At 39.3% G+C, this 15,846-nt stretch overlaps 1 protein-coding gene across 1 annotated transcript in view; it reads left to right on the forward strand.

Annotated features, from left to right (window-relative positions):
* The window catches only part of cpne2 (copine II), a 50,651-nt gene extending 35,376 nt beyond the window's left edge, over positions 1-15,275 (forward strand). The window contains exons 11-16 of the mRNA XM_003439596.4: positions 52-185; positions 1,371-1,425; positions 1,857-1,908; positions 3,712-3,845; positions 11,973-12,209; positions 13,756-15,275. Coding sequence (XP_003439644.1) covers positions 52-185; positions 1,371-1,425; positions 1,857-1,908; positions 3,712-3,845; positions 11,973-12,209; positions 13,756-13,863 — 720 coding nt within the window. The 3' untranslated portion in view covers positions 13,864-15,275. The remainder of the gene's footprint in view (positions 1-51; positions 186-1,370; positions 1,426-1,856; positions 1,909-3,711; positions 3,846-11,972; positions 12,210-13,755) is intronic.
* Positions 15,276-15,846: the final 571 nt, after the last annotated feature.

Below are 15,846 nucleotides of genomic sequence, written 5' to 3' on the forward strand. Positions count from 1 at the left end.
ACGAATGCAATGTGATAACTACTGATCTGTCACCTCTTTGTATTTTAATAGGTTGGTATAGACTTCACAGCATCCAATGGGAACCCCCGAGAACCGTCCTCCCTCCACTACATCAACCCACTGGGCAGCAACGAGTACCTCGCTGCTATTTTAGCTGTGGGACAAATCATACAGGACTATGATACGTGAGTATTTAAATCAAATCCTGTGGGTTGGTGCACTGTTTTTAGTCAGTTAGTGCAAACATTTACATTTTGCTTACATTTCTTGCAAAGAGAGGTCACATAGAGCAGTAAGGGATGAGTGAGGCTGGTTGATGTAAAGGTTTATTGTTTCACTGCTGAGATCCATAAACTGTAAGATAAGATGGACTCTGTATCCTCATTTTTATATATTTTTACTGCCTTGCTGAAGCCTTGAGCCTTTATAGGTTCAAGAGTAGCAATCTCTCAATAAAAAGGCAGGCCTACCCAAAATTATACCCTGCTTTATCATATATTTTACTCAAAACAGCCCCATAATTTATAAACTGAATATCATGTTGCATTGAAGAAAAACTTGAAACTGCTGATTAAGACCACAAACTCATTACGAAGTCAAAATTAAAGTAAGCAGTGATGTCATTTTATCATGGACCATTCAAACTCTGCCCCCAGCTGATCATCAAAAATATAAAGGTTACCTGCGCATTGACTTCCCTTTTCAGACTATGCCATGTTTATATACAGACTATGCTAATCATATTAACTTGTGAACCACAAAGAGAGTGACTGGGGTCCTTAAAAGAACAACAATGACGCATTGGTTTCAGAGTATTTTGACGAAGACAAATTATGCATTTACATATTCCAGTTTTGAAGTTTGAGCTTCGAGCAGTTGAGGCTTTGTGGAAAGAACTAAACAGGTTTATCAGTTCCCTAATACCCATCTTAATCCCATCATCTACACAAGCGCCACTGCACAGAGCTGTAGCATGGGCATCACTTTTGGACTATAAACACACAAACAGCTATTTGTTCTTTTACATTTTGTGTTAAAAATAAGACAGTATAAACAGACTTAAACCACCAATAGCATCTATCGACTGCTATTCCTCCTCTTAAATAATTGTTCATCACTATATCTGATTTTCTGTCCTGTCCTGTCTTTAATGTTTTTCTTTGTGAGAAGACATTTTTCCTCACTGCATCATTTTACCACCAGTTCTCTTCTTGCTTTTCTGTAAATGTCTTTGAATGTGTTTCTATGTGAACAAGGTAACAGGATTTTTCCTGCTATCTAAATCCAGCTTTTTGAATTTGTATGCAAAAAAAAAAGAAAAAAAAAGGTTTAACTAACGTTCCAATCTGTTGTCATGGTTTCCTCCTCAGTGACAAAATGTTTCCAGCTCTGGGATTTGGAGCCCAACTCCCACCAGACTGGAAGGTATGTGTGTGTTGATGGTGTTGTAGTTGTTGTTGTTGTTGTTGTTGTTGTGTGCCTATGTGTGTGTGTTCCAAACACAAACGTAGGTGATACATGTATATGCATGTGGCAAAGAGAGAGGAGGGTGGGTTGTCATCAGCGGACTTACAGTTAAAGCCGAGATGTATTATTTTACACACAGACACACACGGAGACACACAAATAAAACTATAAGCATTATAGATGCATATTCACATGATTACGCAACTGTCAACCCATCTGTGTTGCCATGGCACTGAGCTGATGAAAAGGACAAAGAAGAGAGAGCAGCACACAGAGGGATGGAGAGAGGGTGGGAGGGAGAAGGTGGGAGAAATGGACGCGATTTCTTAACAATATTGTACAGCGTAGTGAAGGATTATCATTCAATTCATTCATTTCTTTTCTCTTAGGTGTCACATGAATTTGCCATCAACTTTAACCCAACAAACCCTTTCTGTTCAGGTGAGTTACCACACAGGAGGTTATGATGTCATCTAGATCTCTGCGGCAACCTTTATAAGTATTTACAAATAGTTATCATTTTCATTCATTTTCATTCATTTTTTTTATTTACCCCATCTGTGTCCAGAGGTCTAGATACCCCATTTACATTTTTGGCCTTTCATACATTATATTATTTTTCAACATAAACCCATACCATAAAAACATGCTTTGATATGTTTACACTTATAGGATGTTGTCATGTTTTTGGATGCAAAAAAATAAGGCCACTAACTAGTTAATAGGTGTAAAACCTGTCATTTACAGATAGCTGTATAATTAAGGTTATGGCAGAAAAAGCACTGTGATTAAAAGAAACCACTAATAAAAAAAAAACATGCCATCTCCAGATCATGTGACCGCAGCAGGTGGTGCACTCCTCTCTAAGTGCCTTGCTGAGTAAATAACTCCTTAACACATCACCTACACTTGCTACTTTGGATGCTCATCTAAATTAGAAGTATGAACGCTAATGCACATTATGACACCAAACAGTTCAGAGCAGTGAAAACAGTCCATTCCTTCACATTTAAATATCAGCAGTAACAGTGTCTAACAACTCTGACTCTGGGAATCTTAATTCCTGATTAAATTTTACAACACTCAGGCTTCTGAACAAAAAAGATAACATAAAAAAGAAAAGTTTTTACTATTAGCTGTGGCTACACTTACGCTTTAAACACTGGACTTCAACTTGAGTGTGTTTATTGAGTATAAAGCACCATCATACCCGAGCAAAGCCTTACAGAGCTGCTTCCATGGCTGCAGATCCTTGTTTATGAGTAAGAGTAAGTGCATACCCTCACCTTCATCGCACAAAGGCGACTTGAAAAGATTCATAAACTGTCAGCACCTCGCTGTACTAACCTCATAGTAAGCTCTCCTTTTACTACGGTGAACCTGCATCTGCTAACACGTTTGAAATGTGTAGGATGCAAACGTATTTATTGACAATTGCAAATCAATTGAGTGCTAACTGCTGAAAGCACATCTGTGAGACCCAGAAAAAAAATTGTGATTGTGTAACACATGTTTTAGCCTGACTGAGGCAAAGAGGTTATGTTAAATAACTCCATTTATACTCACCCCTGTGCTGAAAAAGGCCCGCGTCAGAACATGAAGTTCAGCTTGTGGTTATTTAAAAAAAAAAAAACTGCCTCTGCAAATGCCCTTTTCTTTTTAGGGTTAGCTTATTTTCTGGGCCAATACAGCCTCCAGTGCACTCTGAAATGAAAAATTCTAGGCCAAAGGAAAAAAAAGACTTCAGCTGTTATGCAAAACTTTATTCTTGAAACTGCAATATGCAGCTGTCCTGATAACAGAATGGTTTTATGTTCCCAACTATCGGTGTGCAATGTTTTGAATAAGTGCACACATTTGTGCGGCATGTTTTTCTCTGAATGTGTATATCTTTATCATATGAAGATATGAGTGAAGGGAACACAAGTTTTTTTTTAATATATATATATATATATATATATATATACATATATAAATAAGTATAAAAAATATAAAGCTGTGATCCCCGGTTCCCCCACAACTACCACTTGTGTCCTACATCATTAGTGCTCATTAGAAACAATATCATGTTTTCAATTTTGACCTTGAAATACTCTATATAAACTTTTTTCCATCTCTCCCAGGACAAACCTCTCTCCCTCTTACTTTTCTGTTTCTTTCCTGCCCTCACTATTTCCAGCTCATCTTCACATTTAAAGTGTATTTGAGTCTAAATTGTTTCTCTCTGCCTTTCTGCGTCTTTAGGTGTGGAGGGCATTGCCCAGGCCTACTCTGCGTGTCTCCCTCACATTCGTTTCTACGGTCCGACAAACTTTGCTCCAATCATCAACCATGTAGCACGTTTTGCTGCTCAGGCCCTTCAACAGGAGAAAGCAGCGGTGGGTGGCTACAACTTACCTATTTACCTGCTTTTTACACTCTTAGTTGTTCTTTAGTTAAACCTCTCGAGACACTCTACTCCACAGATAAAACTATTTATATAATAGCAGGCTGTATTCCACAATCAGCTCTACTTTTCTATCTCGTTTGAGAGGTTGACTGTGTTGCCGGAGGAGTTTGTGTATTCCCAAACGCAGATACTGATTCTAACTGTAACCACTGCAAATCCAAGCTTAAACACAACCAGACTTTCCCTGCAATCTGTCAGAACGCTCTCTTCTTTTGGCGCACCTGTCCATCAAGGCTGTAGGTTACATATACATACTGAGTTTGGTAACTTTATATATCACAGCTCACTTAGTTACATCTCATTATACCGGGCGGGATCCTCTTTTACCTTCAGAACGGCCTTAATTCTACTAGTCATAGGATAGGAAATGTGCTGGAAACATTCCTCAGAGCTTTTGGTCCATTTTGACATGATTGAATTTGCAGCTGCTGCAAATTCATGATCTGAATCCCCTGTTCAGCATCCCAGAGGTGCTATAATGGGTTGAGATCTGGTGGACGGCATCTGATTACAGTGAACTCATTGTAATGAGATGAGGAATGGAGGTATGCTGTGGTGTTTATCATACGGTTGATACTGAGGTTCTGCGTAGTGTGCCAAGAAAATATCCTCTTCATCATTACACCAGCAGGAACAGCCTGTTGATACAAGAAGGAGCGAATGCTTATGCAGGATTGTGACACTGTTCAGTTTTGGTGAGCCTCAGTTTCCTGTTCTTAGCTGTTCTTAGCTGTTGTGCATTCAGAGATGCTCTTCTGCACTTCATTCTAACGAGTGGTTATTTAAGTTCCTGTTGCCTTCCTATCAGCTCTAAGTAGTCTGTCCATTCGCTGACCTCTGGCATAAACAAGCCGTTTTTGCCCAGAGAACTGCTGCTCACTATTTTCTATTTTTCTGACCTTTTTCTTTGCAGTGGGGGAGGGGGGTAGAGGTGGGCTTTAGCCTATCCCGGCTGTCATTATATACAACAGTTCTAAAACAGAAGTACCATTTATGTCAATTTTATTGTATATAGCCTCTCCCTACTGACTTACCAATTTTACTTTAAGTAAAGACAGCACATTTTAAAGCTGGAGTGTATGAGTGTTACATTAAAAGTTTAAAGTAAACATTTTGAAAGGCTTAGCTTTAGAATATCTCAATATCTCGCAGCTGTTTTTTTCTGTTGTTATCTATGTTATCTATGGTAGCTGGAATAGGCTCCAGCCCCCCTGCGACCCTGAACTGGATAAGTGGAAGACAATGGTTGGATGGATGCTATCTCTCACAACCTAAGGAAACAAAGAAATCATTCTAAAAAAAAACTACTCTTTTCTATATTTGAATTTTCAGCCACCACATATAGCAGATAAATTCATAAACTGGATTCCTACATTGAACCATTCAAGCCCTTTATGAAGGACCGCACACAGTGCTGAATTAGCCCGCTAGTCCCAGGTACATCTGTCCCTATTTCACGGTATACCAGAGTTTTACATCTGGGATCTGGAGTGACATTTCTATGCAGGACCACAGGTAGTGATGTTTTACGTCATCCAACAAGGACTGATGTGCCTCGACCTTGAGAGGGGAGCATCTGTAGTGATGGACAGCGACTTCGCTACAGCTGTGGCTGCACAGAGTGACAACAACACAGGACAGCTCACGACAGAAAAAGAAATAGGAAGTGTTGACAATGATTTTCTGAGGCCAGGATTATACTTGCTTGCGGACGTGGACGCAGACACTGCTGCTGCTCTATTATACTTTTTTACTTTTTCTTGGGGGCTATTCAGTTAGTCAGTTCCCGTGTAGTGCCTGTCATGAAAAAATTGCTGCCAGATGGGCAGCCACACAGAGCCTTTAATGATGAAAGTTACTTCACTTGGACCTAAGCAGACCCTTGCATTCTCAAGAACGTGGAAATTCCAACACTGTCGTGTTTGTAGTGTTGTGTAACTACACCAGAAGGAGATAAATCTTTAATCTTTAAAAAGATTAAAGATTTTAATTTTCCTTCAAATGTGAACGAACCCTGAGTTAGTGCAGCTAGCACAGCTTAGAGCTGACATTGCCCAAAGCACAGAGGGAATATGTACACCTGTGCTGCCCTTAATGGCTGCAGAAACACACATGTACTCTCTGTGATGCTACCCAGTTAAGTTTATAAATGAAATTAAGGAACAAAGAGAGGAAAGGTCACAGAAACAGCTAAATCAATACGTGTCGTCATCTGGGGAAATTAAACACTGACTGCAAATTTCAGGCTACTCGGACACCTCATTCGATTTCTTTGTGTTTGTTAAGCTTTTTTAATGAAGGCGGAAAACGAGCAAAGGTCAAGCAGGGTTCCCTCTAATGGAAGTGGCACCTAATTTAATTGATTTTGATTAAGGACGTTAGAAGTCTTATTTTTGCTTGATTTTTTTTGAGGGGGCTGGTTGCCTTTTTTTGTCTTTAATTATAATGAAATGTAATATTGTATAAATTTAAATCTTTTCATTTCCATTTTAAAAACCTATAAATGCAATTTTTGCGACATTCCATTTAAATAATTTTCTTTCTCTTTAATATTGTGACCATTTCCCAAGCATCTTCAGAATAACCACTCTAAAGAGCTCCCTGTCCACATGAGTTTTGCATTTGTATGCTTGAAATAAAAATGTCAGTTTTAGTCGTTGTTCATACAAAGTACAAAATACAGCAAGTCTTAGTTATTCATGAGTGCAAAAAAGGTCCCCTCTCTACCTGTGAATTAATTCGTATCTTGAAAGATTATAATAGAGGATCCGGGTTTTAGGTAATCCGCTGACTTGGGATGGAAATGATTTTTGCTTGTGTGATTCTCTGCTAATCCAGAGGGACCATATACCCAACAGATTGCATGTTATATGTAGTGGGATTTCTTTGATTAATTGTTTGCTTTATTCCCATTCAAGTCCATTGCAGTCTGATTAGTAGTAGTTGTGGATTAAAACATAAAAGCCAAAATGTTGGCAGGACCATAAAAACATAGGATGAGGCAGATTATGTTACTGTATATTCCTGAAAACAGAGGCAATTATTTTACTCAATAAAAATTCTACTTCAATAAAAAACAAAAACTTCTTAAAACTTCATTTTACAAATTAGATTTGACCAGCGATTCTTTATAAGCAGGTTTTTGTGTCCAAGACGCCGATGAAATTAAAGTTAAATCAAAGTTCATTTTGATAGTTTTTAAAAGTAAATGTCCAAAAAAGAGACATTTCTGATTGGGTGCCAAGAATCAAACTAGTACTGTGCTGGAGGCGCTCATACTGGCACTTTGAAATTTTATAGCTTCATACTTTATGGAAAAGTATTTATTTACTTATTTATTTTTAGTGATTACAAACCCATTTGGTTTGCACTGAAATATCTTGAGAGCTAAAAAACCCAAATCTACCTGGCCCTATTAATCGCCCTCTAAACCTAATAAGCAGTAGACGGATTAGTCGAAGGGCCAGATGAATCTCTCAGGTACTGTGTCAGATCTGGCTTGCTGGATTTTTCCTGTTTCTTGTACATGACTTTTAAATACAGTTAATCTGCCATTGATAGTTTGTAGGCCTGCCACTTTTTATTTGGGCCTCCATTTGTCCAGTTTCCTCACATTTTTTAAGGACACACTATACATAACTCATCCACCAGTAGCCAGATGGATGCGTTATAAAAAAAATAAACATTCACCTTAGAGAGTCTGTAAACTATCTATATAGGCCAAAATGGTATTTTTAGCCACCTTTAATACAGTTTTAGTTTAATTTTATTTAAAGCTGACATTTGTACATGGTAGTCTGTGGGAGTTGACTGACTGATGCCTTCTTTCACCTTATGTTTTATTGTGATTCTATGTCACAGATATTTAGGCTCTTTTTTTGATTCAATCTCAGTTTTTGTCATTTTGCTGCTTTTGCTGTTCGATGGTGCTCTGCCCTTTATGGCGTGCAGTTAGTGAGTAACTTTCCCTTCATTCAATTCAGTAGCCGTATGTATACATATATCATATCTCAGGCTTAATCACACCAGAGAAATGCAAATATAACACTAATATTTATTTACTAACCAGTAATAGTCGACAGGGAAGGCCTGTCAGGGAAGTTGATACTCACAATTTATCTACACTGATGGCTGACGGAGCTAACAAGTGTGTGCATCTGTTGGCTCGGTCTCCTGGCATGTGGATCAGCGTGTCAGGAAGGAAGGTGACAGACTGGAGTGACAACGTCTGTCCTAGCTTCTTCTATCTTACACCTCATTGCAGCTGAGACACTGACCAGGGAGACTTCTTATTTTTTCATTCTCGTGCCACTGGCTCGGTTCTGGGTAGGACTCAATCAGTTGGTGCTGAATGGACGTTTAAAGTTTGTCTATGATCTTTTATTTTTAGGTAATTTTAGATAGCCTGAGCAATTTTATCATAAGTGCAGCCGTGCTTGCGGTAGTTCTGCTGTTCTGCTGGGTACTTTCGAGACACATATTCAGCTTTATACCCAAACACCTTTAGTGGCAGAAAAAGTCATGAAGAGCATATTTCAGCTGAGCTTGCCTGATCTGAATTGACTTTCATGCAGAAAAACGACTGAACTGCAACATGCTGTACTTCCAGTGGCTTATTATATGTCAGTGAAGCTAACACCTAAAACCCAAAATAAGAGCAACCCTAAGGCTCTATGACACATCCCAAAAAGACGTTCTATTTTGGCAGCGTTTCCTTGAGCACCGGGACCGACTCATTCTTACGATTTATCGTAACTTCCTTTATATTTATCCTTTAGTTTTATCTTCCTTTATATTTATCCTTCCTTTATATTTATCTTTGTGTCAAAAACAGAATTATGCTACGTTGCTCTTCTGCTGCTTTATAAACACTATAGAGTGTACAAAAACAAACAAAAAGCACCAGAGTAGAGACAGTGTTCTCATACATAAGGCTCCACATGATGTTCTCATTGGTATGAGTATATAGATGTGCAGCACTCGCTGAAGTTTGGGATCTACAAACTTTAAACATATACATGTCCTTCTCCAGTACATATCCACTGGCATTTCTACTGCCTATATGTGACGAGAGTGTAGTGGCTGGGTATCATTATGCTCCCACGGTGCTTTTTGTCCCTAATTGTACCCTGTCACCCTGTGGAGAAAAAATACATGAGCAGAATACACAAAGGCTTGTACTCGTCTGTGTGTTGTGCGCCAGAATCCTTTTGTTTCTGTAAGGAAATGATTGCAGACCCTTTTCTTGTCTTATATTACAGCGAGTTCAAACACGGGTGGAAAATAGGAAGGAATAACAGACAATGAGGATGTAACAGCTGCAGCACAAATGCGCGCGCGTGCGCACAGGCTACACGCTGAGTTACTGGTTAGACTGGTGTGTGTTGGAGAAAGTCAGTGGGTAGGCTTCACAAATCAGCTACTCCTCAGCCTCGGCGTTTCTGTTTCTCAGATAATGAGAGAACCTGCGACTGCAGACTGCGCGAGTGTGTATGATCACGCTCCTGCCAGTGACACGCGCACACACCCAGGCTGCAGGCCAGTGCAGTCTGTGCGTGCCTCAGTGTGTGAGCGACCCTGTCTGTCTGTGTGATAATGATTCTCTAATGAGCGCTGCTGTTAGCACATTAAAGAGACAGGCTTCAGAGTCCTCCTCGCGTGTGTGGCTGTTTGCGTGTCACGTGGAAGTGCGATTTTCTTCCAAGAAAAGTCAGTGTGCGTCGTCACCTTGTCTGTTCTTATCATAGGACAACCATTTGCATTTCATTATGCAGAATTGATGCATGTTATTTTGTGCCAGAGAGAGATACAGTCCAGCAGTTATGTATTTGGACAGTTTTATTTGGGTTTTTTGTTATAAAATAATCCCACATTAAAGCACGTAGTCTTAGCTTCTTCTTTTTTTTTTTTAAATACATTTGCATCAGAATACAGAAAGAATTATTTTAAACACATTCTGCATCCTGCTCAGTGATGAAACGTCGTCCACTGAGTTTTGATGCATCCTTATTGTTTTTCTTCTGTCAGCAAAGACGCATTTGCACCCACACATGCTGGACTCGTAACACCACCGCCCACCATTTTTCAAAGGTGCTTTGGTCAGCCAGGGGTCCTGAGCTACATTCATATTCTATATTTTGATAGAGGGTGAACATTTGAATTATGAATTTTGTTAAAGTTGACTAGAAGTTAGCATGAAGGTAATCTCCTGGGAGCATCCTGGGAGGCAACTACAATGCAAATAATTTTATGCTCATCCACAAGTCTTGTCTCATCTGTCTAGCTTCTTGTTTCTTGTTTTGTAGTTTTCTTGCTCTTTTAGAACTCAGCCACTGATTTTGGTAACTAGCTGTGATGTCTCTCTGGGAATCAGCAGCTTTTCTTCGTTTAAGGAGTTTTATAGTGCAGTTTAGTTCATTGCTTACCTTTTTTTTCGTTCTCTCTCCATACTCACGTCACCTCATAACTGGCTGCATCGAACTGGACACATCCATTTAGGTTTTGCAAACGCGTGGCTATTGGCCACTGTTGGGGTTCAGAGATTCTTTTCTTGCTGCCATATAACCTGCCTTATGATAAATGCATTAATAACATGGTTTACAGTATTATTTTATCAGTAATATTTCTTACAGGGTTCATATTGCATTGAATATGTTTGTCATCACATTCATTCTATTCACAGGTAGAGTTCATTTTATACACATTGCATATCTGTGCTTGTTTAGAGTTGATGTTCCATCCAAGAGGGTTTTAAGCTTCACTGGTGAGAGTGTCCAGGTGATACATGTTGAGGGAAGATGAGAACATAGCAGGTTAATTGCATGCATGCTTACAATACACATGTTAATCTAGTAGCAGGCCTGAGCGAAGGCCCAAGTGTCTTCTGCTTCTTTTTGAGACCTGCTGCATTTCTGTCTACTTAGTGATTGGTGACGAGGGTCAATTATTAGCCCTCAGAGACCCTGAAGCTTGAAGTTTATTACCTTAAAAGCCAAGTGTTATAGAAAAGAGAAGTTACATGTCTGTTTATAGTTATTAGAGATGTACAAGATGTACCCTTGTCTGTAAACAATGACTGTACACAATGTATTTTTGACCTGTATTGACGTGTATGTGTGGGCGTTAATTTTCTATGCTATAAAACCAGCATTCAATGTATTTTTGTCAGAGGAAGCCATATGCTGATGGTTTTTCTCCGGTGTTAATAAACTCATCGTTTGATTGCACTTGTCTGGTGCCTCCGTTGTTTGTTGTCTGGTCTGCAGTTGATCGATCTCGCTTCACCACGTCATATAAACCTGTCAGCCATTTTGGACGTGGAACGGGGATGAGGACGGTGTGATAAATGTGAACGAAAGCCTCGGTCACACAGGCCTAGAAACCCGTCCGTGACCATCTGGAAAAAAACAGAAAGAAAAATTATTTTATTTTTTCTTTTGTTTTTTTCTCACTTCCTGCACAGCAGATGGCCGCCCCTCCCTGAACCTCTGGTTCTGCCAGAGGTTTCTTCCTGTTAAAAGGGAGTTTTTTCTTTCCACTGTTGCCAGGTGTTTGCTTATTGGGGGTTGCTTGATTGCTGGGGTCTCAATAATACGGTAGTCTTTATCTTGGAGGCAACTGTTTTTGTGATGCTATAGAAATAATCTTGATCTGAATTTACTTTAATGCCGAAACTAAGTTACAATAAATTCAGCCATTTATCTTTCACTTCCATTATTTTGTTATGATTTTTTTTTTCATTGGCACAAATGGAGTTCAGATGGAGTTCAGCTTGACGAAATGCAGAAAGGCTTTATTTCTGGGTTGTATTTGACTCTTCTTCATCATCACTCGTAATAATATCTGTTTTGTTTTGTTTTTCTAGCACTCTTTTTCCTCTTCATCCGCAATATGCGACTCTGTTTACCATTATTCACAGCATAATGATCGTTACTGAATGTGTTTCAAGTCTTTTTGTAGCTGTAGATTCATCTTCAAGAGCTCAACTAAAAATAACTTTTTGTTTTTTGCTAATTCTTCTCATTTTTTCTCCCGCCATCCCTCTTCCCCTCTGCAGCAGTACTTTACACTGCTCATTATAACAGACGGTGTCATCAGCGATATGGATGAGACGCGCGACGCTATCGTGCAGGCATCTAAGCTACCCATGTCCATCATCATCATCGGCGTGGGCAATGCCGACTTTGCCGCCATGGAGTTCCTGGATGGGGACGCCAGCGTTTTGAGGTCCAGCACAGGAGAGGAGGCTGTTCGGGATATTGTGCAGTTTGTCCCTTTCAGGGATTTCCGCAACGTAAGTATTGGTTTAAGTAGATACGCACAAATATGTATATACACCCAGTCTGATATGTCCTCATTCTCCAAATTGGCTGATGCTGCCCTCGAATACATGTAACCCGAAATTCTTTCTGTTTACATAAAAAAAAATTCAGTTTCTTCTCATAATGTTGCAGATTTCACATAGCACACAAGGCCTGCTGAAATGTGTTTATTTTAATGAGGCTTCATACATGTTTGCTGCAGGTCAGCACACGGGTTAATTAGTGTGTGCACATTTTCAGGCTGTGCACAGGACGGCTCATTAGGGCATTTTGGGTTTTGTCATCGTCTTTTTATGTGTATATTTTTTTGTCTGTGTGTGTGTGTATGTGTATGTGTATGTGGGGGCTGATGGTGGGCGAGTTGATTTCCTCTGTAGTGGGAGGAACAGACAGTGTTTACTGGCTTCATTCCAGATTGTTGGTGGGAGGTTAAGAGACAGCAACTGACTGAACAGAGAGGAAGAGAGAGAAATGAAGCCTAAGACAGAGAGGAAATGTAGAAATTAGAGTGACCTGATTGATAAGCTGTTCTGGGAGGGTAGATTCTTTTGTACTAATTATTGTCATTAGGGTTGTATAGTGCTGATTGTTTACTTTGAAAGTTAACAGGTTTTTTTAACAAGTTAAAATGGGACTTGATGCTCAGTTCAAGCTAAGTATGATGGGTCCTGGGCTCCACTAAGGTAGTGTTGTTTCTCGGTTTGATTAGCTGCACCTCAGGGGTTTGGGCGGAGATGGCCATATTAACAGTAGAAAAATCTATGAAACAGTGTTTCGAGCTTTATGAAGGCTGGTGTACAGCTTTTGGTATAAAGATGTTACTTAGCAACCTTTTTACTTAAGAGCAACCGTCACTGTACCTGTTTAGAGATGACAGGAAATAAAGAAAAGAATTAAACATTTATAAGTGAGGTGAAAGCAGTCAAAGCATTAGCTTTAAAATACTGAGCTTTACCACATGACATCTTTGACACATTGAATTCAGTTTAGTTCAGTTTTATTTATCAAATTGTTATTTTTCCCAGCGAATGCCATCAACCTCTAGCAACCACTTGCAGTCACTCAGGGAATATTCATTTATCCCCTCACAACCAGTGGTGGTCAGATGGTGATAGACTGGTCTCTAAGCCTTTGAGACTGGGGCATTATTCACTTGATCCTACATTGTGATCATGATTGTCACACAATGGTGGACAAGTTAATGTGCGTAGTGGTAACTTGTCTACAATACCTCAACACTTAGTAGTATTAAAAGTAAGAGTAGTTATTACGCATTTATGGTCAATTTAAGAATTCTGTCTTCACTCATATGGACGCTGTACACATATTGTACTTGGTAAGTGACAGGGTAAATGGCTAATGCACAAGCCGACTGTTTTGAACACACTCCACACACACTTTCACGGTGAGTGTATTAAAAAGGCCAAGGTTTCTGTACGTGAGTGAAAATGTCTCATTTTAAATCTTCACTTTATTCAATCTAAAACGCAATGTGTTGTTTTTTCCTCTTCCTCTCAGGCACCCAAGGAGACCCTTGCTAAGTCAGTCCTGGCTGAGCTGCCTCAGCAGGTCACCCAGTACTTTAAACAGCGGAATCTACCGCCCATTAACCCAGCACCAGAGTGAGACGCCCTGAAGACGAGAGCCCACATGAGATACAAGAGCTTGACGAAACCCCTCCTTTTTGTTAATGGCAAACAAAACAGAACAAAACTGTACAGTATATGTCAGCAGTAGACAAAAATTAGTTGTGGAAAAAAAATCCAACGTTGAAGACGTCTCTAAGTTTTCACTGATTAAAGAATGTTTGGTCAGTTTTCAGTGTGAACCCATCTGAAGTGATACTCTTTCTTTCTTCAGTCTTTCCAGCACACAAATCAGTGATGATAATGTGTAGAGTACCTTGCATGTCCAAAATGTGCAGATAAAATGCAGGTGAAACACTGGCCTGTTTAGGGGAAAATAAATTAACTTATCAGGATGTATTTTTTTTCTTTTGCTTTTTGCATGTGTATGTGTCTTGTGATTGATACCATGTGATACATACAACTCCTTTGTGTGAAGTCCTCTTTAAGCTGAACTGTATCAGTGGTTGATTCCTCTTTATTCTTGTACCTTTTGAGGTAGCATATCAGATGAAAGCTGTTTGCTTTTGTGCTCATGTGTGATGGACTCATACGCTGAGTCTCAGCAGAGCAGCATTTATTTAACCCTCCAGGGGGAAGGGTTCTGTTTAAAAGTTTTGGTCAGCAGTTATCTGGGAGGCAGATTTATTGCTCCACTATCCTTGGTGAAGTAAAGAGGACATAACCAGAGAAGAATGAGGCATACTGGCAGCTGTAGCACTACCACAGGACAGATGTTGGACACTGAGTGTATTCAGTAGGCCGTTTTGCTAGCTTTTGCAAAATCTGTGTATTTTACTTATGACTTAAGTTCATCCTGCATGTTGCCAGTATCTACTCACTGTTTACAAACTGATGATCACAAACGCATGATGGGTTTTTTTCCTCAAATTATGTACTTATCAGATTTTGTAAATATTTTATGAGATCCTGTTGCAAGCAAAGAAAGTATTACGTGATAAAGACAGAGGCTGCAGCTGTCACAGCCTTAACAGCTGGAGAGGGCAGAGAGAGCAGAGAAGGTTCTGATATGCATATATCGAATGTATATTTCTATGACACTGTTTATGTTATAAGAAGCCAATGTTTATGCCATGTTTTTAATGTACTTTTTATGCAGTGCTGAATCGTGTAATCAAACTGAAATGTGTATTGCTGTGCATCTTTGTACTAAATGTGTTGCTATTAATTTTATAAAGTTGTGTCTATGTCCACACTCAGGATAATAAACTAAAGGAAAAGTCACTTGGCCTCTGTGCAATGCCTATTGCACAACTTCCATTGAGTACCTATGAGACTAGCAGTATGATGCTGTAACTTTGAAACCATGTGTTATCCTGTTCCTGGTTGATCTATGATTTCAGTTGCATTTTCTTTGTTTTATAGTCCATTAAATATTTTCATTGAATGGCAGCTCTGAAGTGTAGTACCGAGCCACACTCTGATAATGTGGAATGTTAACTTCCCTGAAAATGATGTCAGGACAGCAGCAAATGTTGCTATAACACTTGGTACAGAATTAACGATGTCTTCAAAGATTGCAAGTTACCCAAGATCTGTGCACTAGTCTAGGCTGTGCACTTATAAGTCTCTGAATTTTTTAAAGCACTACCTAAAAAGGCTGAACCTAAAGATCACAGCCATGCAGCATTTATCTGGATCCTTCTCACTTATATATAGAAAATTCTCCAGATTCTCTGAATGCAAATGTGACCTGTGGTCTTTAACAGTGTGGTTTTAACAGAGCAGTGAATCCTCCCCACTGATACCCCTGCCTCTCTGAGTTGCTCTTTTTATACTCATGTTGCTGACTTTTGTCAGTTAACCAAATTAGATGTAAAATGTTGGATCCGGTGTGTTTTTCAGAATTGTTTCCAGTGTTGTTGAAATGTATTACTGGTTGGAATTTTTGTCTTAGTAATAAGATTTCATCAACTTTAATGTGCAAAAATCACAGCAAATTTTGGGGCAGCAGTGGTGGTAG

The sequence above is a fragment of the Oreochromis niloticus genome, linkage group LG7, assembly GCF_001858045.2.
Source record: "Oreochromis niloticus isolate F11D_XX linkage group LG7, O_niloticus_UMD_NMBU, whole genome shotgun sequence".
Lineage (NCBI taxonomy): Eukaryota > Metazoa > Chordata > Actinopteri > Cichliformes > Cichlidae > Oreochromis > Oreochromis niloticus.